Raw genomic sequence first — 26,495 nt, 5'->3', positions numbered from 1 at the left:
ATTCATCTTTTAATCTCAAATCCAAGTGTATTTATTGTATAGCCAAAACAAACAACTGACCTTGCCATTTCAATATGTTTGGAGAACATGCATATTCCTGCATGATGCTACAGTTCTAATTGCAATTCCCCCCACCACAGACAGCAGTTATAGTAACAGTGGAAACTTCTCTGGGACTTCAGAGAAGTTCTGTGCTAGAGGCAAGTCTCACATGAGTTCTGCATTCAGACCCATATTGTCCTAGATCTGTTTAGCAGGACACAGAACAAACAAACTCTAAGTATGGTTTTCCCTGGCAAAGCTGAGCAGTTCACTAGGTCAAGATGTGCTGGTCCAAGATTGATATAGTGACAGAGGTGATGGTTTTTGGTGGCACTACTGGGACCCCTCTGGTAGATCTGGAGTTCTTGGCCAATTATATTAAGCCAACCATCACCAACCTCGGGGTTAAAGTGGATGCTGATCTTAAGCTCGACAGTCAGATCAGGGCAGTTGTCAAATTGGGCTTTTTCCAGTTGAGGCCAGTTTTGGCCAGCTGGCCAAAATAAAGCCAATTCTTTCTAGGCAGCACTTTGAGACAGTAATCCATGCCTTTGTCACCACTCAGCTGGATTACTGGAATGCACTTTATATAGGGGTTAGTGGGTCCTCCATCGCCCGTCTCCAGATGGTACAAAATGCTGCCGTGCGTCTGTTAATTGGCACATGTAAATATGAGCATATTTCCCCCATTTTAGCCTCACTCCACTGGTTACCCATACAGTTTAGGATTTACTGTATTTTAAAATTCTTTTATTTGCTTTTAAATATGTTAATGGCCTTGCGCTGCCCTATCTCTGAGCTGTTACACCACTATACTCCCACCCGCTCTCTCAGGTCAACTGACCAGCTACTCCTGAGTGTGCCTAAAATTAAGTGCAAGCTTAGAGGGGACTGTGCTTTTGCTGTTGCAGATCCTAAACTGTGGAACAATCTGCTTTTGCACATTAGACAGGCCTCCTCTTTGACAGTTTTTAAATCTCTTAAAACCCATCTCTCCTCCTTGGCTTTTAACACCACATGAGATGTTGACTTTATTTTATCTGATCTGTTTTTATTATAGGGCTGCTGTTATCCTTTTTCATGACCTAATTTATTTAATGTATTTCTTTTATGAATTATGTCTTATTTATTGTGTCTTCTATTTATTTCTGGGTGGCACGGTGGTGTAGTGGTTAGCGCTGTCGCCTCACAGCAAGAAGGTCCGGGTTCGAGCCCCGTGGCCAGTGAGGGCCTTTCTGTGTGGAGTTTGCATGTTCTCCCTGTGTCCGCGTGGGTTTCCTCCGGGTGCTCCAGTTTCCCCCACAGTCCAAAGACATGCAGGTTAGGTTAACTGGTGACTCTAAATTGACCGTAGGTGTGAATGTGAATGGTTGTCTGTGTCTATGTGTCAGCCCTGTGATGACCTGGCGACTTGTCCAGGGTGTACCCCGCCTTTCGCCTGTAGTCAGCTGGGATAGGCTCCAACTTGCCTGCGATCCTGTAGAACAGGATAAAGCGGCTAGAGATAATGAAATGAGATGAGATTCATTTCTGTTCAACACTTTGGTCCACTGCGGTTGTAAAGTGCTTTATAAATAAAGCTGGATGGATGGAAGATTGGCCTCCCTGTACACTGTACAATTTCCATATTTACCACAATTCTATGATCAGAATGGAGAGCACTGCTCAGGATCCCCAAGTGGTCCAACAAGGCCTCGTTTTCACTGGTGCTCTAACTAGTAGATGGAATGCCTTGGCAGCTTCCTCCCTGAACAGATCTAATATACAGTGGTGCTTGAAAGTTTGTGAACCCTTTAGAATTTTCTATATTTCTACATAAATATGACCTAAAACATCATCAGAATTTCACACAAGCCCTAAAAGTAGATAAAGAGAACCCAGTTAAACAAATGAGACAAAAATATTATACCTGGTCATGAGGTGTGACAATCAGGTGTGAGTGGGCACCCTGTTTTATTTAAAGAACAGGGATCTATCAAAGTCTGAGCTTCACAGCACGTTTGCGGAAGTGTATCATGGCATGAACAAAGGAGATTTCTGAGGACCTCAGAAAAAGTGTTGTCGATGCTCATCAGGCTAGAAAAGTTTACAAAACCATCACTAAAGAGTTTGGACTCCACCAATCCACAGTCAAACAGATTGTGTACAAATGGAGGAAATTCAAGACCATTTTTACCCTCCCCAGGAGTGGTCGACCAACAAAGATCACTCCAAGAGCAAGGCGTGTAATAGTCGGTGAAGTCACAAAGGACCCCAGGGTAACTTCTAAGCAACTGAAGGCCTCTCTCACATTGGCTAATGTTAATGTTCATGAGACCTCCATCAGGCGAACAATGAATAACAATGGTGTGCACGGCAGGGTTGCAAGGAGAAAGCCACTGCTCTCCAAAAAGAACATTGCTGCTCATCTGCAGTTTGCTAAAGATTACGTGGACAAGCCAGAAGGCTATTGGAAAAATGTTTTGTGGACGGATGAGACCAAAATAGAACTTTTTGGTTTAAATGAGAAGCATTATGTTTGGAGAAAGGAAAACACTGCATCTCAGCATAAGAACCTTATCCCATCTGTGAAACATGGTGGTGGTAGTATCATGGCTTGGGCCTGTTTTGCTGCATCTGGGCCAGGACGGCTTGCCATCATTGATGGAACAATGAATTCTGAATTATACCTGTGAATTCTAAAGGAAAATGTCAGGACATCTGTCCATGAACTGAATCTCAAGAGAAGGTGGGTCATGCAGCAAGACAAAGACCCTAAGCACACAAGCCCTTCTACCAAAGAATGGTTAAAGAAGAATAAAGTTAATGTTTCGGAATGGCCAAGTCAAAGTCCTGACCTTAATCCAATTGAAATGTTGTGCAAGGACCTGAAGCGAGCAGTTCATGTGAGGAAACCCACCAACATCCCAGAGTTGAAGCTGTTCTGTATGGAGGAATGGGCTAAAATTCCTCCAAGCCGGTGTGCAGGACTGATCAACAGTTACCGGAAACGGTTAGTTGCAGTTATTGCTGCACAAGGGGTTCACACCAGATACTGACAGCAAAGGTTCACATACTTTTGCCACTCACAGATATGTAATATTGGATCATTTTCCTCAATAAATAAATGACCAGGTATAATATTTTTGTCTCATTTGTTTAACTGGGTTCTCTTTATCTACTTTTAGGACTTGTGTGAAAATCTGATGATGTTTTAGGTCATATTTATGCAGAAATATAGAAAATTCTAAAGGGTTCACAAACTTTCAAGCACCACTGTACCACAACACACAACTCTCAAAAGGTGTCATTTTATTGGTTTAACGCTAGCTTTTCTTCTTTTTTTATTTTTTATAAACCCTTTTCATAGCAATTTCAGAATCACAGGAAAACTATGATTTTCTGCTTTCTTATTAAAAGCAGCATTCATACCAAACATTGGAGGAGATGCAAGATGCACATTTGTAGTAGTATTAGTAGCAGCTACTACTACTGTAGTAGTAGTAGCAGCAGCAGTTTCTGGTTACTTTAACAGCCCACTAATTAAAGTAAATTAGTATCCAAGTAAACTGAATTCACAAACCCTTCTTTTGAATTAAAAGAAAACAAGGCAGGGGTCACACTGGTCAATTTAGTGAAAATGAAGTAGCTGCTTATTAAGTAGATATCATAATGAAATTTTTCAATATTCTAAAAACTATTGCTTGGCACACATCCAAGCAAACAGCAAAAGCCAAATTGGCTAGCCAGAATTGATTCAACTGCTGCTCTGAAGAAGTTCCAGATGTTGCCCTTAATTGTTTGCTTAAGGTTTAAAGTGATAAGCATTAAGGCTTTAGGCTACTGTTCTGAAGTGTGCAATAGCATGGGTTTTAAAGTTCAAAACGGGACATACCTTTTCAATCAAGAGCAGTCAAGGTTACTTTAACAGCCCAGATATCCCTCCAGATATGCCATCGAGTGCAACTTGCTACATTTCTTTACTGTTCACCATTCTTGTAGAATTGTGTTTGCACGAAATAGTCACGTGACATGAATTATGAATATTCATGCACAAAAGCTATATCATTCATGATAAATGCCATTCTGAGCAGTCACATGCTCCATTATAAAAAAGAATGCACAGTTATGCAACCAGGTTATTGTAATTTTCTTCTTAAAGCATTTCCATCTGTTTTTCATTTGAATTTTGTTGGTTGCTCACATTAAAGGTGGAAAAAGAGCTGACTATTATAATTATTATTTTACATCAGAAAAAAACTGCCATTTCAAAAGGAGTGCTAACAAGGCTGGAGGGCATCATACCTTGTTTTATTCAATACATAATATCCTTCAATCCATCATTTTTTTTGTTTTTTGTAAATCTAGCTCACTCTGCCTGCCAGTATTTTCTTGTTACCTGTACCTCTAGACTATGAGGAGCATCTCCTTCTCATGGGTACTACTTGGAAGCAGTCCAGAAAGTCTGTGCTTCTGCTACCTAAACATTATCGTGCATGTTCAACAGGTTTTATGAGGTTAACGTTGACCCTCCGAGTGGCTCTCTCGAAACAACTTTCCAGTCAGTTCTATAGTGGGTCAGCTCCTGATCACATTGTGGTACGTTACCCAGGTGATATTTGCCACCCTTGGCAGTTAGGATGCGTGAAATAGAACATTACACAGTTAAATACGTACACTATATAGCCAAAAGTTTGAGAACACCTGATCACACATTTATGAGCCTTCCTCAAACTACTGCCACAAAGCTCGAAGCACACAACTGTATAGGATCTTCTTGTATGCTGTAGGATTAAGACTTCCCTTCACTGGAACTAAGAGGATGTACAGACACACTCACTGGATTTTGAGAAATGGAGCATTTCCATTTGCAAATTCGATAAATAAAGACTTTATACAAAACATCCAACAAAATCATTTCCGATTAGAACGTAAACAACCTCGTGAAATGATGGTAACAATTTGTGAAAAATACGAGAATAATTCTTGAAAAAATAAGAGATACAGTCTTAAATACTTTCACTCCATATTTTGTTGCATTTTTTGTATTTTTTTTTCTTCTTTAAAGGTTTTTTGGTGGTTGGCAAACCAACTTAAAGGTGCATTATTGCCACTTGACTGGGCTGGAATGTGCACACTACATTCTTTAATGGTTGGGGTTTTGTCTTAGGAGTTTTTATTTCATCCTCAGTTGGTTCAGCAACATGTGCCGCCATTTTGTTTTTCTCTCACAGTAAATGAGCTGATAGCCGAGTAGTAGAGTAGCCAAATCAGAGCACGCAATTGCTCAAATCCAGTGAATGTGGACAGAATAAATATACATACAAAAAATTACACACAAAATAACCTGCAATCTGATGGGAGCCTCAGATTTGCAAAAATGCTACTTGAATCGCATTTCAAACCACATATGAATGATTTTCAGCTATACAGGCTTGATGCATATGATTGGATTCCAATCAGATATGCACATAAATTGGATTTGGACCAACAGTCTGAAAATAGCCTAAGAGACCTATAGCCCAAACCTGTTTCAGTATAACATCCCTGTACACAAAGCAAAGTCCATTAAGACATGGTTTACCAAGGTTGGTGAAGAACTTGAGTGGCCTGCTTTGAGTCCTTACTTCAACCCCACTGAACACCTATGGAATCAATCAGAAATAAGACTGTGGCTACCGAGTGTTTCAACTGAACTGTTTGCCCCATCATTCAGAGCAGAAATTGCTGTTCGAATCCCAATGCTGCTACAAGCCATTGGTGGCCAGGAGTCCAAGACTGCAAAATTACAGTGATGCTAGCCAATAGCATCTATGAGCCCATGGATTTAGAAGTGGGCAGAGTGTTTTCCTCAGAGTGTGTTACACCAGCCCTAACGTAACACAAGCAGCAGATTTATTTAAAAAAAAAAATGCATTCAGCAAAAGGCGGATAGTGGGTGCTATGTTCCTCAGAGGAAGTTTCACCCTCCCTGGTTGGTAGCTGTTGTGTGATTGGGAGACCTGTCTGGTGGGTGAGAATTGGGCATACCTGAACTAAAGAGACAACTGGGGGAAGGGGAAAAAATTTAAAAACCCACTCCAGACTTCCTCACCTAGTGTTAGTGTCCAACCTCACTAGTGCTCTTGTGGCTGAATAGGTAAATCCCCACAGCCTTGTTCTAAGGAAAATCAAGTGCAAAGCTTTCCCAAAAGTTATAATAGCAAAGGGGAGACTAAATCTGGAATGACATTTTCACAAAGCACACATGCATGTGATGGTCCAGTGTCCATAATCTTTTTGCCACATCATGCAAGTGTGGTTCTATGAACAATGGATAATTGCCAAGGCTCCCTATCATTTAGAACCAGGACAGATTTGGCAGGAAGGTTCCAGGGAAAGATTACTGTATGACTACTGTATATTAAATACCACATTGTAAACTTTTTGTCTATGGTCAGAATGTGTGCAGAAGATATCCAGGTGATATTCACCTCCCCTGGCATGTTCAAAGAATTATTTCCATACACAACTACTAATTTCATCACACATACACACTAAAATAAATATATATATATACACACACACACACACACACACACACACACACACACACACACATATACATACACACACCATTTAGCCAAGTTTGTGGACACCCAACCACCACACTCATATGTGGGCTTTCCCCAAACAAAATTGGAAGCACACAAATATCCATAAATGTCTGGATGTTCAAGCATTTAGATTTCCCTTCAATGAAATTAATAGGACCAGTCCAAACATTGTCCAAACTAAGGCTAGCACAAGCTCCCAACCTCACTAATGCTCTTGTGGCTGAACAAGCACAAATCCCCACAGCCGTGCTTCAAAGCATAGTTGAAAGCCTTTCCAGAAGAATGGAGACATGGCAGCAAATTCCATATTAATGCCTATGGTTTTGGAATGAGATGTTCAAGAATCATATAGGTGAGATGGGTGTCCACATATTTTTGGCCATATAGTGTAGTTTTCACTTTTGAAACTGTGCATTATACATATACACTGATCAGCCATAAAATTCAAAACACTGACAGGTAAAGTGAATTACATTGTGTTTCAGTGACACCTGTTAAGGGGCGGGATATATTAGGCAGCAAGAGAACAGTCAGTTCTTGAAGTTGATATGTTGGAAGCAGGAAAAATGGGCAAGCGTAAGGATGAGTGACATTGACAATGGCCAAATTATGATGGCTAAATGACTGGGTCTGAGCATCTCAAATGGCACATCTTGTGGGGTGTTTCCGGTACGCAGTGGTTAGTACTACCTTCCAAAAGTGGTTCAAAGAAGGACAACTGGTGAAGCAGTGAAAGGGACATGGGTGACCAAGGCTCACTGATTCACACGGGGCACAAAGGCTAGCCCGTATGGTCCAATCCCACAAAAGAGCTACTGTAGCACAAACTGCTGCAAAAGTTTAAGCGGACACCTTTCCGTTTTAGCCAACATTAATTTTTTCAGCAGTTTGTGCTACAGTTGTTCTGTGGGATCAGGCCGTATGGGCTAGCTTTCGACACCCATGACCCCCTGCTGGTTCACCGGTTGACCTTCCTTGGACCACTTTTGGTAGGTACTAACCACTGCATACAGGAACAACCCACAAAATGTGCCATTTTGGAGCCACTCAGACCTAGTCATCTAGCAATCACAATTTGACCCTTTGTCAAAGTTACTCAGATCCTTACGCTTGCCCATTTTTCCTGCTTCCAACACATCAACTTCAAGAACTGACTGTTCTCTTACTGCCTAATATATCCCACCCCTTGACAGGTGCCACAAACAATGAATGTAGTTCACTTTACCCATCATTGTTTTTAATTTTATGGCTGATCAGTGCATGTTCACCAACATAGCTCACTTCTCAAAGATGTCCTGAAAGATGTCCTTGAAGCGACCATCATATGCTTTCAAGATGGTGTTCTTCGTGCTCATGTAGAGGGGCCATTTTTTCTGGATGGCATACTGGAAGCAGCTGTGAGCAAAGCCACTGATGGACTTGTAGAGAGAAGGATCATATCAAGCATTTGAAATATGGACCATTCAGCAAGTACAAAAATGTATGCAAAATGCATTTTTTTAAAAATACAACTGATAAGTGTCCAACATTTATACATGGTAAATTTTATTTAAAAAACAAAAACAAAAAAAACCCCACAAATGGCTTTGTGCAGATGATTCATATTCTTGATCAAGTGTTTCTTTTTTTAATATTGTAATAAATATGTCCTATCACATTCTCTCTGGAGAAGCACACAAAAACCTCAATTCTAACTGTGTGTGGGTGCTGCTATATGCTGACATTATTTAAAAAAAAAAAAGTTTATTACTACTTCTACACAATCGCTACACTAAATAAATTTCTCCTAACTCTCAGCTCACAGATTAGTGCCTCTAATTCTCAGGCACTGAATTGTTTGATAGTTTATCTGAGTTTTTCCTGATAGCTGTATTTGATTTGACACAAAGCTGCACTGATCAATCTTCATTTGGTGTGGCACAATTGTGTGCTAGTTAGAATTTCAGTTTGCAACATGACATTTGGTGCAATCTTGCATGAACTAGACAGGTACTGCAATGAATCTGCACAGACTCTTTGGTTGGGGTTTTGACAGAGCTTAGCCCTGACTGTCAGTGGCCAACAACCGTGTTTGTTTCCTTTATTTCAAACTCTTCAGTTCCATTATCTCAAAGCCTTGTAGCTTTTATTCAGTGTGAGATAATGGCCCACAGTCCATATAATACATAGCCTTCACGATTAATCACATTTATGTTGCATTTTTATCCAGATAAAACTGATACTCAAACGGCATCAAGAATTAAAGAATGGGAATTTCTTCACACAGTTGACCCCATATACCATACTAAGGAGAGTAATACCCAAACATTAGGAAAGGTCAAGGCCATATCCATGGAGAGATTCACAGAAACATAACTAAAAAAGGATTTTAAAACTGTGTTCCTATTGCTCCTTCAGAAACCAACGGCCTAGCATTTCCCTGAAATTCTCATCTAAAATAGCTGCCCTTAATCATTTTTTAATACACAGCTAAATTACTTAAACAAAAATTAATACAAGTTAAAAAGAAAATGTATTTCCCTGACCTCATCAGTATTGTACATGCCCATTCCACAGCCACCCCCAGGGAAATTGAATACTTCCCACTCCTGGACTTTGCTTCCATCAGTGGGAGTAAAGGTGATGAGAAATTTGCCTGGTGTATTCACAACAAAGTCTGTGGCTCTGTACTGTAAATAGTATATATAATTACATAATTACATACAAGGTTAAAGAAATGTATCTGTTGTATTTAAATGCTTAAATAAATAAATAAATAAATAAAACAAGACAAAAACACATGTCTAAGAATACAAGACCTGGTCACCAAAGGCATGCCTGCCAATTGTGATGGGCTGTGTCCAACCAGGAACAAGTCTGGGAATGTTCTTGCAAATGATTGGTTCACGAAAAACTGTGCCACCCAAGATGTTTCTGATGGTTCCATTGGGACTTTTCCACATTTTCTTCAACTTGAATTCTGAGTGAGAATATTATAATTTTCAGTCTGGTTAGTTAATCAATCAATCATGGTAATCAAAGTTATAGCTAGAAAGCTAAAATATGAAGCAAAATCCCTATACCTTCAACCCTGGCCTCATCAGGAGTAATGGTTGCGCACTTGACAGCAACACTGTACTTCTTGGTTGCCAAGGCAGAGTCAATGGTGACCTGGTCATCAGTCTGGTCACGGTTGGGGAGACCCAGGTCAAAGTATTTCAGCTCCACATCAACATTGGACAGGATAAGCTGAGAAAAACAGATGCATGTGTACAGAAGATGCAAGAACATATATGTATAAAACAGTGGCCAAATGTCAGCCCTCTACAACCATTTGAATTACTTACATCAAGCATCAACAGTAAACATAAAACAATTCCAATAAAATTGTGCATGTTCATCTCAACATTTGAGTTTAGTAGCACATTTCCTCTAACATCAATACTGGGTATTTTAAACAGACATGTGTAGGAGTATAGCATTGTCTGAAAGCTCAACATTTCACTTTACATGTTGAACTACTTACTTCCGGCTGCCAGAGAGGTTGGCAGCCTATTGCAACGGCTCGATTGGTAGTCTTGTTTTTTTTTTGTAGGATTTTGTCTGCTTTTTATTTAGTTATTGTTGTGTACTGTGCTTTTGCTGCAATGTTTTAGTTGTAGCATTTTTTTCTGTGCTTTTCTTTCATACTTTATTTCAGACAACAAATCACTTACACCTGTGACAAGCTTGTTATACTGGTGTGGAGCCGGTGTCCCCTCTGCTCACATACCAAAGAGATATGTAGATGCCCCAGTCGGGGGAGAAAGAGCCAGAGTGAAGGTCCAGGAGAGGATTGAGAGGGATAGAGGAGTTAAGCCATTTTTTTTTCTGCAGTCATTATGGGGAATGTGAGGTCTCTTGCCAACAAGGTGGATGAACTGTCAGCTTTGGTGAACAACCAGCAGGTCTACAGGGAGTGTAGTTTGCTTTGCTTCACAGAAACATGGCTGCATGGGAATATACCAAACAGTCTGCTCAAGCTAGCTAGCTTCTCACTAGTGCGGGTGGATAGAGGGAAACAGAGCAGGAAGAAGAGAGGAGGTCGTCTTGCTGTCTTTAACTCTAAATGGTGTAGTCCCAGACATGTTACAGTGAAGCATCAGCACCCCTGATATTGAACTTCTGGGGGTAGGCCTGAGACTGTACTACCCATCACGGAAGTTCTTGCAGATCATTGTTTACAGCCCCCCTAATCTGCAACAGCGAAGAGCAGGAGTGACATCTTTCACACAGTCACGGCAGGACTTCAAACAACATTCCAGCGCCCTTATAATGATCAGCAGGGATTTTAACCATGTCTCCCTCTTTCCTGTCCTAACCAACTTCAAGCAGTACATCAACTGTACAATGATGGAGAATGGGATCCTAGACCTCTTTTACATGAAAGAGGCATACAGCTGCTCTGCTCTCCCTCCCCTTCAGAGAACCTGACCACAACTTCATACACCTTGTAACTACCTACAAGCCACTGGTTAGACAACAGGTGGCCAGCACAAGGACTGAAGGTTTGGTCCAAGGACACCGAGTGGAGTGTTTTCAGGACACAAACTGGGAACTATTTCAGGAGGACATTGAGGATTTCTCTCATTGCATCACAGACTACATCTGTTTCTGCGAGGACACCACTGTACCCAGCAGGAGGGTGTGTTGCCATCAACAATAAGCCATGGATAACCAAAGAAATCAAAGGCTTTCTGAACAGGAAGAAGAGGGTGTTCATAGCTAAGGACAGAGTGGACCTCTGAGCTGTTCAAAAGGAACTTAAGAGGAAGCTGAAAGAGGCTAAGAACAGCTACAGGGAGAAGATTGAGGCTAAGACAGAACACAAAAGAGGTGTGGAATGGGATGAAAATGCATGATGGGGAAACAGTCTGCCTTCACCTGGAGTGCAGGGAGACCTAGCATTTGCATCTGAACTTAATCTTTTTCCATAGGTTTGACAACCCCCACCTCTGTGTCCCAAGACAGTGAGGGCTGGTCTCTACTCAACACCCCTGCCCAAGCCCCTGCTCCCTTCCCAACACCCCCTTTCAGAAGACTCCTGACCCAAGATGACAGCCCACCCTCTCCCATCAGCCCCCTCTGAACTAATATAACCATAAGAGTACACATCACCATTCCCCCCCACCTCCTATAGACGACTTTCATGTGACTTCACAACTGCGGATGTGTTTACGTGCCCATATTACAGGGCAAGCTTTGTGTTTGACAATGACCGTCACAAGTGTATGCGAGTGATTGTAAGCCAAATTCAGTAAACTTGTAGAACTTGCATCTAAAAGAGCAATGTTAGAGACCTGTTGTCACACGGAGCTCTTGATGCACCAGCGTGAGATGTTATAAAATGCATTACACATATACATACTGATACATTTCATGTTGCTATCGCTAATTTCAGCCATCTAACTTTGTGGGTGCACACACAAGTTATTTGTAGTGATAGTTTTCTGTAACAAAAGTACCTTGTAGTTATTGTAAAGGATAATATACACACAGAAATGCATTTAACATCTTTTAATTACTTATTTTAGCGTGGTGAGTTGGAGCCTCACAGTTTCGTATGATGCCCTTTGGCCTTCATGGTGCACCTGCCAGTTTCCAACGGTTGATGGACCGAATACTCCAGGATTGCTCTGATTGTAGTGCTGCTTATTTAGATGATGTAGTTATTTTCAGCAACACCTGGCAACAACATTTGGAGCACCTGCATCGCGTCCTGGAAAAAATCCAGCAAGCAGGCCTGACGCTGAATGTGCAAAAGTGTGAGTGGGCAAAAGCAGAGACAAGGTACCTAGGATATCAGCTGGGAAAAGGAACCATAAGGCCGCAGGTGGACAAGGTGCAAGCAATCCGGGATAGTCCACGTCCAACCACCAAGACACAGGTAAAATCTTTCCTCGGTATGATTGGCTGGTACAGAAGATTCATCCCTCATTGTGCCAACATTGCTGCTCCCTTAACAGACCTGACTAAGAAATCTGTCAGTAATCCAGTGAAATGGAGTTATGAATGTGAAGCTGCCTTTAATACTTTGAAGAGTTGTTTGTGTGCCTCCCCTGTACTCCAGACACCAGATTTCAGAAAGCGGTTCCTTGTAGAGGTGGATGCTTCCGGATGTGGCCTGGGAGCGGTCCTCGCGCAAGGAGATTGAGGGGAAGAAAGGCCTGTCTTATACCCAAGTAGGAAACTGCTGCCACGGGAAACAAGGTATTCAGCTGTGGAAAAGGAATGCCTTGCAATCAAGTGGGCTTTAGATAGTCTGAGGTATTATCTGTTGGGCCGGGATTTTGATCTTTATACAGACCACCGAGCACTGACATGGATGAACACCATGAAGAATAAGAACGCCTGGGTGACAAGATGGTACTTGGAGTTGCAGCCTTTCCAGTTCTGTGTCCATCATAAGCGAGGCCAGCAGAATGTTGTTGCTGACTACCTATCCAGGCTGCCAAGCACTGCCACCCTAGGAGAGGAAGGTGGTAATGTCACACGGAGCTCTTGATGCACCAGCATGAGACGTTATAAAATGCATTACACACATGCATACTGATACATTTCATGTTGCTATCGCTAATTTCAGCCATCTAACTTTGTGGGTGCACACACAAGTTATTTGTAGTGATAGTTTTCTGTAACAAAAGTACCTCGTAGTTATTGTAAAGGATAACTTACACACAGAAATGCATTTAACATCTTTTAATTACTTATTTTAGCGTGGTGAGTCGGAGCCTCGCATTGTTTGTCTCTCTGTTCTGTCCTGTAGTACTTTCTGGTTGCAAAGGACCCGAACATTGGAGACCGGGCTGGCTTTGTAGTGCCAGTCTCGTCAATTCGTCCAATTACCATCAATTAACGGAAAAATGAATTGTTGTGAATACATAATGTGTTGTATTGGGAACGGATGTGTTGGATGGTAATTATGTAACATTTTGTAGTGTGTGAAACCTGACATTGTATGTAAATGGTGGTAAATGGGGCGTGGTTTATTTTAGGGGGTGGGACTGGGGACTATTTAAGCCCTCTGAAGAGAGATAATCTGGGTGGGTTTTTTTCTGGTATTCAGTCTGGTTTGTAGCTCTGGCCTGTGCTGTGTAAGCGTTTCAGACTGGAATTATTTTTCTGTTTTTTTTTCTGGTAAATACACTTTTTTTTGTGTGTGTTTATTTTGTGAAATTTATAGGCCTATTTTGTTTAAAAGTTTGAACACTATTTTTTCCATTCCTATTATTATTATTATTTTGTTGTTCACTTTGGGGAAAACGGACTGAAAATAAACACCTTTTTTTGCACCGAAGTTGCACTTCTTGGCTGTGTCATCATATAGTCATAGAATCCATGTGACACCTGTAGTGCTTTAGATGTAATAACACATGGAGATAAGCCTGGTCTAACTTTTCATTGCTTCCTGGAGAACCCAGAAATACGAAGGAAAAAAGATGAGCTGCAGTTAAGTGGGAAGGCCAGATGATCAAGCAGGGTTTTCGTTAAGAAATGAAGTAGGGGTGGAAATAAGGGGGTGGAGCAATACGTGTTATACCCAAGCCTAGCGCGGCAGGGAGGAGGGGGTATTCCCCTCCTACTGAGAGGGTCTGAGGGGGTTCTCCGCCAGAAAATTTTCAATTTTTAGATGCTCCCTGGTGCATTCTAGGCCCCATTTTCACTGCTGATAATGACCATTTTTATTGCCATTTTATGGGCATTTATGATCAGTTTGTGCATGAAACAATGTATGGCATAACAATCCAAAATAAAAACATGCTAGTGTAATTAAGAGCCAACATATGCAGTTGGAATGTCAGCCAATAAAACATGAATTATCAACTAAACCTGTATTGAAAAATAATTTAGTATTAAACTAACCTGCAGGGAGAAAAAGGCTTAATTATTTATATTAATAACAAATATCATGCCACATCACTAAAGCATAGAGTCCATATTCATATGTTCCAGATCAAATCTGAAAACTGGAAGTAGCATGATTAAAGCAGGGAAGGCTGTTCAGAGGGGGCAGGCTCTGTTCAGAGAACAGAATACATATACGGTAGCAGCTACTACAGCTACTCATCTCATTATCTCTAGCTGCTTTATCCTGTTCTACAGGGTCGCAGGCAAGCTGGAGCCTATCCCAGCTGACTACGGGCAAAAGGCAGGGTACACCCTGGACAAGTCGCCAGGTCATCACAGGGCTGACACATAGACACAGACAACCATTCACACTCACATTCACACCTACGGTCAATTTAGAGTCACCAGTTAACCTAACCTGCATGTCTTTGGACTGTGGGGGAAACCGGAGCACCCGGAGGAAACCCACGCGGACACGGGAAGAACATGCAAACTCTGCACAGAAAGGCCCTCGTCAGCTGTGGGGCTCGAACCCGGACCTTCTTACTGTGAGGTGACAGTGCTAACCACTACACCACCGTGCCGCCCACTACAGCTACTATTCATCTATTCACCATGACTACTGACTAGACTATTTAAAAAAAAAAGAAAAAAAGAAAAAAAAAGGCACTTAACTAGGACACACAAACAGATGTCCATTCTCACCACCAGCAGATTTGGAATCCAGTTCTGAACTATACGTAGCCTTATTTTCATTTACCTTAAACTAGCAACAGTGCCAACAGTACTGCAGTGAACAACATCCGGCATGGTCATTTGTCTCCAAAATTATACTGGAAAAATGTGTATTCACGGGTGTTCATTTTTAAATTAACCGAGGCCTATGAGATAATCTTATTTAATTTTATCCAAATGTCCTGTTTGTGTGTGCTACCACTGATGTCATTTCAAATGAAGCCATTGGCCTTAGTTTTTAAATTCACCGTCACAGCACGAGACAGTTATGGAAAGACTCAAACTTCACTGAAGTTAGCATTTTGCATTGGAAGACCACCTAGAAATTAATCATGTTTAAGATCCATGGTCATTACTTTGATTAGAACAATTTTTTTTTTTTAACCGATCTCTCCTCATTTGGGTACCTTTTTTGCCGAACTTGGAAAGAATCTGGACAAGGTTGGCTGGTCCTGGTCACCTTTTCTTTGGCCTTTTCAGAAGCCAAGATGACATTCAATCCATAATTAGGTAAAATATTAAAAGTTTCGCGTTCCATATGTAATTCAGAGCAGCAAGACAAACCAATAAACAAGATAATAAACGGAGCTATAAATTTCATGACTGCCATTGCCACAGGCTCCTTCTGCTTAGAGTAAACAATACAAGTGCGTTTTAATGTATTAAAGTGCGCTGTTGAGTGAAAAAACACACTGATGGTATAATCTGTTTATCCAGCACAAAGTGGGTGCTTGCCCTCACTGCTCTGTGTAGCGTTAACACTGTTAGTTTAATACGGCACACAGCTGTCTCGCTCCAGATTTCTCCTAACACACCAGTTCATTTTGGTAAATAACAAACTGATTCTCTCTGCTATGGAGAACATATTTAAACCACAGCCAAGTAGATCACCATTTTCTGTCCTCCGTCTGTCAAAAGCCGGTGCTGCCTCCTGTACGTGTGCATGCACCTCATCAGCAAAACCGCATTTTGAACTGTAGCGAATCAGAAACGAGTTTTCTGGCACCCCATCGTTGCCACAATGAGTCGTCAGTGTGAAGCTTTCATACAGTGTAGCTGACATGACTAAGATCAAGGCCATAAAGTAACTGCGAGTACACAAACACAATCATATCTTATCATGCCACCAACACAGTAAAAAGTGTAAAAGAGTGAAAATAGCCACTGATAACCATAGGAAAGAAAAGGTCTTGGAAAATAGGAAATCTACTAGCATGGTTGGTTAAGGAACTTTGAAACATAATCGGTGCCAGGCTGATCATAGCCGGATTTTGCACTGGGTGCCGGCCCTTAATGAAACCCGTGATAAAGTATTTTTGTGTGTGGAGAACATTTTATATCAGGTGAGTGTGAAAGCTCTGTGCAAAGTTACAATGTACATCTGGATGTGGGCTTTGGATGAGATATATTTTATCAGACCTAATGCTTGGCAAGACTAGCAGCATGTTTATGTACTGATAATGTAGACTAGGCTAAACACTAAAATATGCTAGATCTAGGCCCTGGCTTGTTTATTATTAGAAGTTCACATCTGCACTTACCTTTGTCACTGTAAAGTAATTTCATTTATTGGGAATTTCCTATAACATTCCGACATACACAAAACCTGCCATGAAATATTGGTAGGCATCTGTACTTTTGTAAGCCTTTAGCATGTCCAGTGTATTTAGAAGCTCCAAATACTAAATAGTTCAGGATGTTGTAATGTCCAAAATCCGGTAGGTGGTTTGCCGTACACTTTTCAAGGGGAATAAATACGTTTGTGGGTAAATTAAGAAGCCTTTACTTTCGTCACATGCAAACTCAAGTACACCAAAATTCCTCCTCTGCATTTAACCCATCTGAAGCAGTGAACAAGCATGCACGCATAGAGAGAACAGAAATACATTTGTGGGTAAATTATATGGATCTGTGACACCTGCATGTTTTAGCTTTCCGATGCAACGTGATCAGCGGTAGAAAATAAATGTATCATTTCAGAGAGATTGTACTGACTGCAGTCATCTCATGTCCCATTATTAACAGTCTTGGCTGTTTCTTTGTTTGCCTGGCATGATGGCGGATGCTGTGTGAAAAAAAAACCAACCAACCAACCAACCAACCAACCAACCAACCAACCAACCAACCAACCAACCCCATCTGTGACGTCAATGAAAGTCCTCTATAACTACTCATCCACAGCCAGGAACTCACAGCTCCATGCAAACCTCCTCACAATCCAGCCCCACCCTCACCCCCATCCAGGTACAGCGGGAGCTCTCCAGGCTTCAGAGGAGCAAAGCCAGTGAACCAGATGACTAACTCCAGGATGCTGAAATTGTGTGCTGGGCAACTGGCAGCTTCTCTACAATCTCTCTTAGGTTGAAGGTACCCACACACTGGAAGACCTCCTGTGTTGTTCCGGTGCTGAAGAGCCATCACAGCGGTCTTTATAGACCTGTGGCTCTATCACCACACATCATGAAGACCTTTGAGAGACTGGTTCTGTGGCACCTGAGGCCCAAGCATACAGCTTTCCTGGACCCACTGCAGTTTGCTTACCAGCCACATATTGGGATAGCAGATGCTATCATCTACCCAACACACAAGGCCTTCTCTCACCTGGAGAAACAGGGCCGCATTGCGAGAGTCATGTTCTTTGACTTCTCCAGTGCTTTCAACACCATCCAACCCTGTCTACTGAGAGAGAAGCTGCTAGAGATGCACCTGCATCCTGACACCATTTCATGGATCACAGACTACCTCGCAGGCCAGCCACAGTATGTCAGGGTGTATAGCTACATTGGCATCTAATCAGCTACACTAGCGTATCCCAAAGAACTGTACTGGCACCATTCCTCTTCACTCACCGCACCTCCAACTTCCACTACATCTATGGTTCCTGCCACCTCCACAAGTTTTCTAATGACTCCTCACATTGTTCAATGCATCACCAGAGATAGCGAGAAGTACAGAGGACTGATTGAGAGCTTCATCACATGGTGTAGCAACAACCACCTGAAGCTCAACATCAGCAAGGCTAAGGAGCTAGTGGTGGATTATCAGAAGAACAGAAGCCTCCCGTCCCAGTTTTCATTCAGGGAGAGGAAGTGGAGAGGATGGACTCATAAGTACCTTGGGGTGCAGATCAAAAATAAACCGGACTAGACAACACTGATGCCCTCTACAGGAAAAGGCAGAGCAGGCCGAGGTCATTCAGTGTGTACAATAAACTCCTGCAGGCATTCTACCAGTCTGCAGTAGCCAGCACCCTCGTTGCCATAGTGTGCTGGGGTGGTGGCATCAGGACTGGAGATGCCAACAAACTCAAACTGGTGAAGAAAGTAAGCTCTGTGGTGGGTCTGTAGCTAGACAGTATGGAGTCAATGGGTGAGAGGAGGAGCAGAATGAATGAATGAATGAATGAGCAAGCTAGCCATCCTGGACAATCCCCCCTCACCCTCTCCATGAGGAACTGTAGCAGCTGGGCAGCTCAGTCAGTTATTGGCTCATTCCACCGAAGAGCAAGAGAGTGCTTCAGACACTCATTTGTACCCACTACCATCATGTGAATTTCCCCCCTTGGGGATCAATAAAGGGCTCTCATCTTATATTGAAACCTATTAAAATGCAAATAACTACAAGCAATGCATTTTGCATTCTTTGCAAAATCTTCTCTACTGTCTTCTACAGTACAAGTCAAACGTTTGGACACATCTGCTCATTCATAGGTTTTTCTGTATTTTGAGTTTTCCTACATTGTATACCTACGGTATACAGAAGACAACAAAACTATGAAATAAATAACATATGGAACATACATGGAAATGTGGTTTAAAAAAAGTGAAAGCACAGCAAATGCCCCTTTTTGATTTTCCCATGGAGAAAGTAGATTTAGGACCTCAATTTTTTTTTTTTTTTTGGGGGGGGGCAAAAAGCAATAAAACAATCCCAGCTGATTAACATGTTGTACTAGTTATGCTGCATAATTTCTGAAAGTTTCGGCAGTCTTCTGTTAAAAATAGAAATTTGGTGACACTTTGAACAAAGCACCATTTACCCATTTTTACATGTTACCAATGGCACTCTTGCACATATATATTTTTTTTCCTGTGAGAAAAATAGGGCTGGCAGTCAACAGATGGCAGCACTTATTAACTATGCCTCCCAGCCCTTCTGCAGTGACCACTGCCAGGCTTCCCTGCATTCTCGGGATGACACCATTTTGGCTGAAAACATGCGCTTTGCTGTCACGCTTTTACCAAGTTTTCAACAGAAGTTTGTTCAATGGCATGGTAAATCTTGTGAGAATTTAACTTATTTTTCTACCAGTGTACTGTATATGCCTGTTGTTGGTTTCATCAAATTAACAGGGAAGAAAAAGTAATTTATAAAATTTTGGCAAAGTGTCAGTTCTAAGTCATGTGCAAATGTCTGTCCATTACGTCAACAATTTGCTTTTGGATCAGCTTAATGGCCTTCATGAAAAACAAAAAAGTTAAAGAAATACTTCCTCCTTCTATTAATGTCTTTATATATTGGAAAAATATACAAATGACTCCTGCTTTTAAAAATACACAGGAGTGTAGGCCTAAATGTATGTCTGTCCATTATGTCAACACAAACATGCAAATTGCCTTGACTGATTTTCAAGCATCTATTTGGTCAAAAATTTGATATCCCTCATATTTTATGAGAAATTATCATATTTATGAATGTTTCAGTTCAAAAAACAGAAGTGATAACAATAGGCCTGTTTTTTTTTTTTTTTTTATGATGCCAACAGAAATGGACCAGAAGGCAAAACTTATCAATAAAATGGTGTATTTAAGAACTTTGCCATGATAAATGCATACTGTCAATTTGATTTTTCCAAGGTTACATTTTTCCAGAAAAACTGAGTTAGGTTTGTGAGAAAAAGATAATGTTTTTTACTTGTAAAGTACCTAAAATGTTTTAAAAACATTTTTGGCAAATACATACTTGGTTAATATTACTGAATGTTTGAAATAGGCATTTAAAAATGCATAAAAATGTAAACATTTCTGAAATCTACAGAACAGCAGCTTTCCTTTGGTATAGTACACTTGTATCTACTGCAATTTTCATTTTTATGTCCTTGGGGGCCCAAGTTATGGGGCATTCACCATGCTTTCACCCAAAAAAAAAAAAGTGTTTCAAAAACAAGACACGTTTCATATTTTAGATTCTTCAGAGTAGCCACCATTTACTTTGGCAGTGTTGCATACTACTGGCAGCTTCATGGACGTAGTTACCTGGAATGCTTTTCAATTAACAGGTGTGCCTTGTCAAAAGTTAATTAATTAGCGGAATTTCTTGCCCGAATGTGTTTGAGACACAAACAGTAAACATTAAATAAAAATACAGTAAATAGCTATTTAACAACTGTAGTACTCAGTCAAGAACTGCTCAACTAAGTAAAGAGAAACGACAATCATTAAGACATCAAATGTCTTAATAAAAAAAGAACAACCGTTGAATGAGGTGTTCAATCTATTGACTGGCACTGTAAGTAAACTACAATTATCTGCGTTTTCTCTCTGCAATAACAAACATTCTGTTTTGGTACCAACAGCTTATTCTGCATCCTTCGAGTCAACTGACGATACAAATTAATAAAACCTCTTCACCTCTGCTAGTTCCCAAAAATAATCAGCAGTTGAGTCATCCAAGCCCCAGCCATCTTTACCGCAGAGCTTTAATCCTTCAAGGTCTTAAACAGTCAGTCACTCTTAAGCACTTAAACATGCAGATTTCATATTGAACATTTTCCCTTTTTAGCTCAAACCTTCCCTTTTAATTTAAACTTCCATTTCTTTGACCCATTTCACCATGTCATGTTGCCCTTTTGTGTGTTGTGACACACACGTGTGTGTGTGTGTGTGTGTGTGTGTGTGTGTGTGTATATATATATATATATATATATATATATATATATATATATATATATATATATATATATATATCTCAGTGGTTACGTTAGACTTTTTCATTGTCCGTCATTTTGACGGACAGGGTCGTAAAAATTCCGTCATTGTCCATTATTATCTGTCATTTTATTTTAACTTTTAGGCTATAAATGCTATATATTTAATAACTTGTGTTTTCATGGACTCATTTAAAAATTAATTCACAGAACAAGCTTGTATTATTTAATCATTTATTTATGTATTTATGATGCAAAAAGATGAACAGAGATTCTGATGTTCGGTCACTTGTGAACCCATTTTCCCTCCGCTAAAAACATTGCGGCTGTTGTGCCTTAACGGGCATATGAACAATGTTATTTTACAACGTAGCAAGACAATTGCAGTTAAAATATGAACAGTCCACTACAACGATTTAAGTGACAATCTAAGCCCATGTTTACATTAGACCGTATCAGCGGATCATCAGATTAACGTTTTTAAAACGATTAGTGTGCACACAGCAACACCAATACACGATTTGCGTGCACACAGCAATACCAATACATGGATACGCTTGGCTCCGCAGGCATCCTGCGCTCCAAATCACTCCGCCCTGAACAGCGAGTGCCCTCTGAAGGGTGCGCAGTCCGGCCTTGCGCAGCTCACAGAGCGCGAGTGAAGTGAACAAGCTGTGATTCGGGACTGAGCCGCTGTGTGTGTGATCCCAGCGCATATCACTTACCACTTGCAAGTGGAAGGATGGCAAGCCTAAAGACAATCATAACTACACAATGGGCAGTATTTGCATCAGTATTTGCAGTATTTTCATACTTTTATACTCTTTAATGAAAGGTGATACAAGGCGGAAGTCCGCGCCGTTTTTCAGCAGTCGCGTCACATGACCAACGCCAGCGAATCAGGAAGGTGGATGTCACAGTGACGTTGTCCAATGAGACGCCAGCTAGAGCTCAGCACAGCGTATCTGCGTATTCTGAATGTTTACACAGCACCGGAGCTGACACGATCTGGATTGAATACGTGGACGCTGGCGGATTCCCGTTTCCCGGCGTTTCCAGGCGGTTTAATGTAAACGGACAGTGCATCCGCGAAGAAAATGAGACAGATACGGTCTAATGTAAACGTAGCCTAATTTGACCTGTTTGCGTGAGCTCAAACCTTCCTTCTGGCCCGCATGGATTTAAATTGGGAGCTCGCTTGTGCATAATTAAAGTCGTCAATGGAGACTGCTGCTGAGGCAATTGTCATTAAATTTTGCGTCTTTGCCTCGGACAGACGACTTCTCATTGACGTTTTAATTTTATTCTGAAGGCTGAACCCGCGCTCTGCTGCGACACTGGAGACTGGAATAACCAGCGCCACTTCAGCCAAAGTTCTGAAGTCGGGAAACATTTCTCCCAGGGAAGTGATCAGAAGCTGGCAAGAGCCTCTGAAAGTTGGATTTCCAGACCCTGCTAGTACTCTCTTCATAGGGAGGCAATCCTGCAGCATGCGGTCTTTCTGCACCAGTGGTGCAGCTGCACCCCGCGTCTCGGCTCGGCGGAGCCTGGAACCTGACACGGAAGGTCTTAAATAAAACGAAGTTATGTTTAAATGTTAGTTTGTCTACCCGTGCTCTCATTAAAATGATAGTTTAGCAGATATTCGAGCAGTGATGTTCCTAAGCTTCCTAAGCTTGCTGGGGAAGAATACAATAAATCGGTATTTGTTTCATTTTAAAAACAAGAAAACAACTAGCCTAAAAATGAGCGCGATTGTACAGGCAGGGAAACGACACAAACAACCCAATGCATCCCTTTTTTTAATAGCAAAAATGACATGTCTTCTGCAGAGAAGGGAAACATTAATACAGCTCACTGTGCTAGTGGTTAGAAAAGTCAGAGCGCGGTCAGGAGCGCGATGGGGGGGAACAGCCTTGCGCAGTAGCTACAGTCTATACATGAGTAGCCTATGCACTGAACATCAAGACTGCCGCAACGTCGGCTCAGATTGAAAGTGACGGCAGTGAAGACTGTATACTGTATATAAGAAAACTCTGCCACAACTTGCCAATAATTTCAATTATGTGTTTCATTATGTTTTATTATTGTTATTATTAGGCTATTATTGTTATTGGTAATGTTAACGGTAAACATCCGTCAAAATGACCGACGGCCTTCAGATTTTTCCGTCATAGCTAAAAAAAAATCCGTCAATGACGGACAATTGTCGGTTAACGCGACCTATATATATATATATATATATATATATATATATATATATATATATATATATATATACACACACACACACACACACACACACACACACAATGTATTTGAGGTAGACAACAGCACCACAGCACAGAAGACCCCACCGGCGACCAGGTAGTCCGGGAGCCATGGGGTCGGACCCGGAATTTTTGGTTAAAGGTTTTTTTTTTTGCTTTATCTTATAGATTTGAGGTAGCTCTTCAAGATTTAAGAGGGTGCCCGGTGATATCCCTTGGGCAATTTAATATATTAACCCTTTAATGCCCTATATGCCCAAATAATGGAAGAAAATACAAAAAAAATAATATCAGTGTAAATACTGATATTAAATGCACCAAGTTGGCTGTATCTGATAGGTATTCACATTTTTCTCTATATTTGTCATTCAAATACATCAAATGTGGATTAATTAACCCTTTCATAACTTTTCCAAATTAGCGATTTTTATACAAGTATTACATAAACTCTACAGTTAATACAAAATAATGATCAATATCTATGTAAGAACTATACAGCATGTAAAAGAACTATATACAGCATGCATACACACACCAATGATCCACTATGTAAACGAACTATATACAGCATGTATACACTCACACCAGTGATCCACTATGTAAAAGAACTACAGCATGCAATAGAACTATATACAGCATGCATACACTCACACCAGTGATCCACTATGTAAAAGAACTACTGTATATACAGCATGAAATAGAAATATATACAGCATGCATAGTATACATTCACACCAATGATCCACTATGTAAAAGAACTATATACAGCATGCAATAGAACTATATACAGCATGCATATACACTCACACCAGTGATCCACTATGTAAAACTACAGTATGCAATATATCAAGCATGCAAAATGGCATATACAGCATGCGCGCACACACACAAGAATAGCAAAAGATACTGATTTTCAATTAACCAAATTGGCTGTACAGTATTCACGCTTTACTGTCATTCAAATTAGTCAAACGTGTAATTGACCCTTTCATAAATTTGCAAAATTAACAATTTTGATACAAGAACTACAGTACATAAAGCATGTACGTGCATGCATGCATGCACACGCACACACATACACACACTAATGAGCAATAATTATGTAAAATAATTACATACAATATGCAAACACACACACAAAACACAAACTATTTAAGGAAAGAACTAAGAGTTCAGATGAAAAAAAAAAAACCCTCTAAACCCTTTGCCATTGCTTAGTGTCTGTAAAAATATGCTTATGTACTGGATGCCAGCTAGTACAGAGGAGAATGTTAAGTAAACCTTACTCCCCAACGTTTTAAAAGTCGTGCTAGTCAGTGGAAGAGCAGTGTGGTTTGGAGTGGGGGTGAATCGGGGACAATGCCCTGAATTTTACTAGGGAACCAGGAACATTACTATTTCAACAGTCAATATCGTAAAAATAAGCAATCTATTAGCTTAATGTATTAGCTTAAGGAAACCTTACTGCCCGTTTTAAAAGTCGTGCTAGTCAGTGGACTGGCTAGTGCACATGACTCTCAGTCCACAAGCAGTGTGGTTTGGAGTGGGGGTGAGGGTAAGGTTAACAGACTTTTGAGATGATAATCGGGGACAATGCCCTGAATTTTACTAGGGAACCAGGGACATTACTATTTCAACAGTCAATATCGTTAAAATAAGCAATCTATTAGCTTAATGTATTAGCTTAAAAAAATCAGTGACTAGCATTTACTAGGTGAGAGTTGGGTGTGCTAGCCAGTGTTGTGAAACTATGGGTCTAGTTCACTGGTGAGCAGTGAGTACATGTCACTGCTCTTTCATGATTACAGTCAAATAGTTTCTCTGCTTAGCTTATGCGTGCTGTTTTCTTTTGGGGGCAGTGTGATTGACAGAGTTAGCAAGACAGCTACACAAGTTGGCTTGAATTAGCTAATTGTGTCCCTCATATGCCCCTGCAGAAGTAAACACAAGGATGACAATGGAGTGTATGCCTAATAATGTAAGGCTCGCATTAACAACCAAAGTAATAGAGTAATAAAGGGCTTTTTGGTATACGCCCCGCCCCAATTGCATGGCCACACCCCCAACCATGGCTGGAACCCCACCCCCAGGCCTTAAACTCATCCTATTATATTAACAAACACAAAAATAAGTATGATATATAGACTTTGGTGAACATAAAGTGAAGAATGGCAAAATGTCAGAATTTAGGCTATGACTGCAGCACATCCAACAATAAAGGGCCAATATCCGGAATTGCCCAAGGGATATCACTGGGCACCCTCTCTTATCTTAATGAGTAGACCTTGGACAACAACAAACAGCAAAAAAAAAAAAAAAAACTTTAACCGACGAAGCCAGGTTCAGCCAAATTTGGGCCTTTGGCTCCCGGACTAAGGTGTTGACGCTGTCCCCAGACAGCGTGAGGAGAGCTCTCAGGACGACAAATGCACGAAAAGCCCCGGGTCCTGATAACATTCCTGGTCGTGTCCTGAGAGACTGTGCCGAGGAGCTCACAGATGTCTGTAAAGACATCTTCAACATCTCGTTGAGCCAGGCTGTTGTCCCCACGTGCCTCAAAACCACCACCATCATCCCGGTCCCGAAGAAGCAGTCTCCCTCCTGCTTCAATGACTACCGCCCTGTCGCACTCACTCCCATCCTCATGAAGTGCTTCGAGCGGCTAATCATGCGGCATATCAAGTCTGCCCTCCCCTCCGCCCTGGACCCTTTCCAGTTTGCATATCAGTCCAACTGTTCGACCGATGACGCCATCTCCACTGCCCTCCACTCAGCCCTCACCCACCTGGAGACAAAAGACTCGTATGTCAGAATGCTGTTCATAGACTTTAGCTCAGCATTCAACACAATCATTCCTCAGCAGCTCATTCATAAACTGGACCAGCTGGGACTCAACACCTCCCTGTGCAACTGGCTGCTGGACTTCCTGAAGGGGAGACCACAGACTGTACGGGTCGGCAGCAACTCCTCCAGCACCATCACACTGAACACGGGGGCCTCCCAAGGATGTGTGCTAAGCCCCCTCCTCTTCACTCTGCTGACCCACGACTGCACACCAACATCCAGCTCAAATCTCTTCAT

General features: G+C 41.2%; 1 protein-coding gene across 1 annotated transcript in view; it reads right to left on the bottom strand.

The window, feature by feature from the left end:
• The window catches only part of idh2 (isocitrate dehydrogenase (NADP(+)) 2), a 133,073-nt gene that overhangs the window by 42,020 nt on the left and 64,558 nt on the right, over nucleotides 1–26,495 (bottom strand). The window contains exons 3-6 of the mRNA XM_060924021.1: nucleotides 9,680–9,845; nucleotides 9,416–9,576; nucleotides 9,143–9,286; nucleotides 7,899–8,035 (exon numbers count right to left, since the gene is read on the bottom strand). Of these exons, the coding sequence (XP_060780004.1) occupies nucleotides 7,899–8,035; nucleotides 9,143–9,286; nucleotides 9,416–9,576; nucleotides 9,680–9,845 (608 nt within the window). The remainder of the gene's footprint in view (nucleotides 1–7,898; nucleotides 8,036–9,142; nucleotides 9,287–9,415; nucleotides 9,577–9,679; nucleotides 9,846–26,495) is intronic.

Source organism: Neoarius graeffei, chromosome 6 (assembly GCF_027579695.1).
Source record: "Neoarius graeffei isolate fNeoGra1 chromosome 6, fNeoGra1.pri, whole genome shotgun sequence".
Lineage (NCBI taxonomy): Eukaryota > Metazoa > Chordata > Actinopteri > Siluriformes > Ariidae > Neoarius > Neoarius graeffei.
The sequence above is the reverse complement of the archived record's forward strand: the minus strand, read 5'-3'. Positions and strand labels throughout refer to the sequence as shown.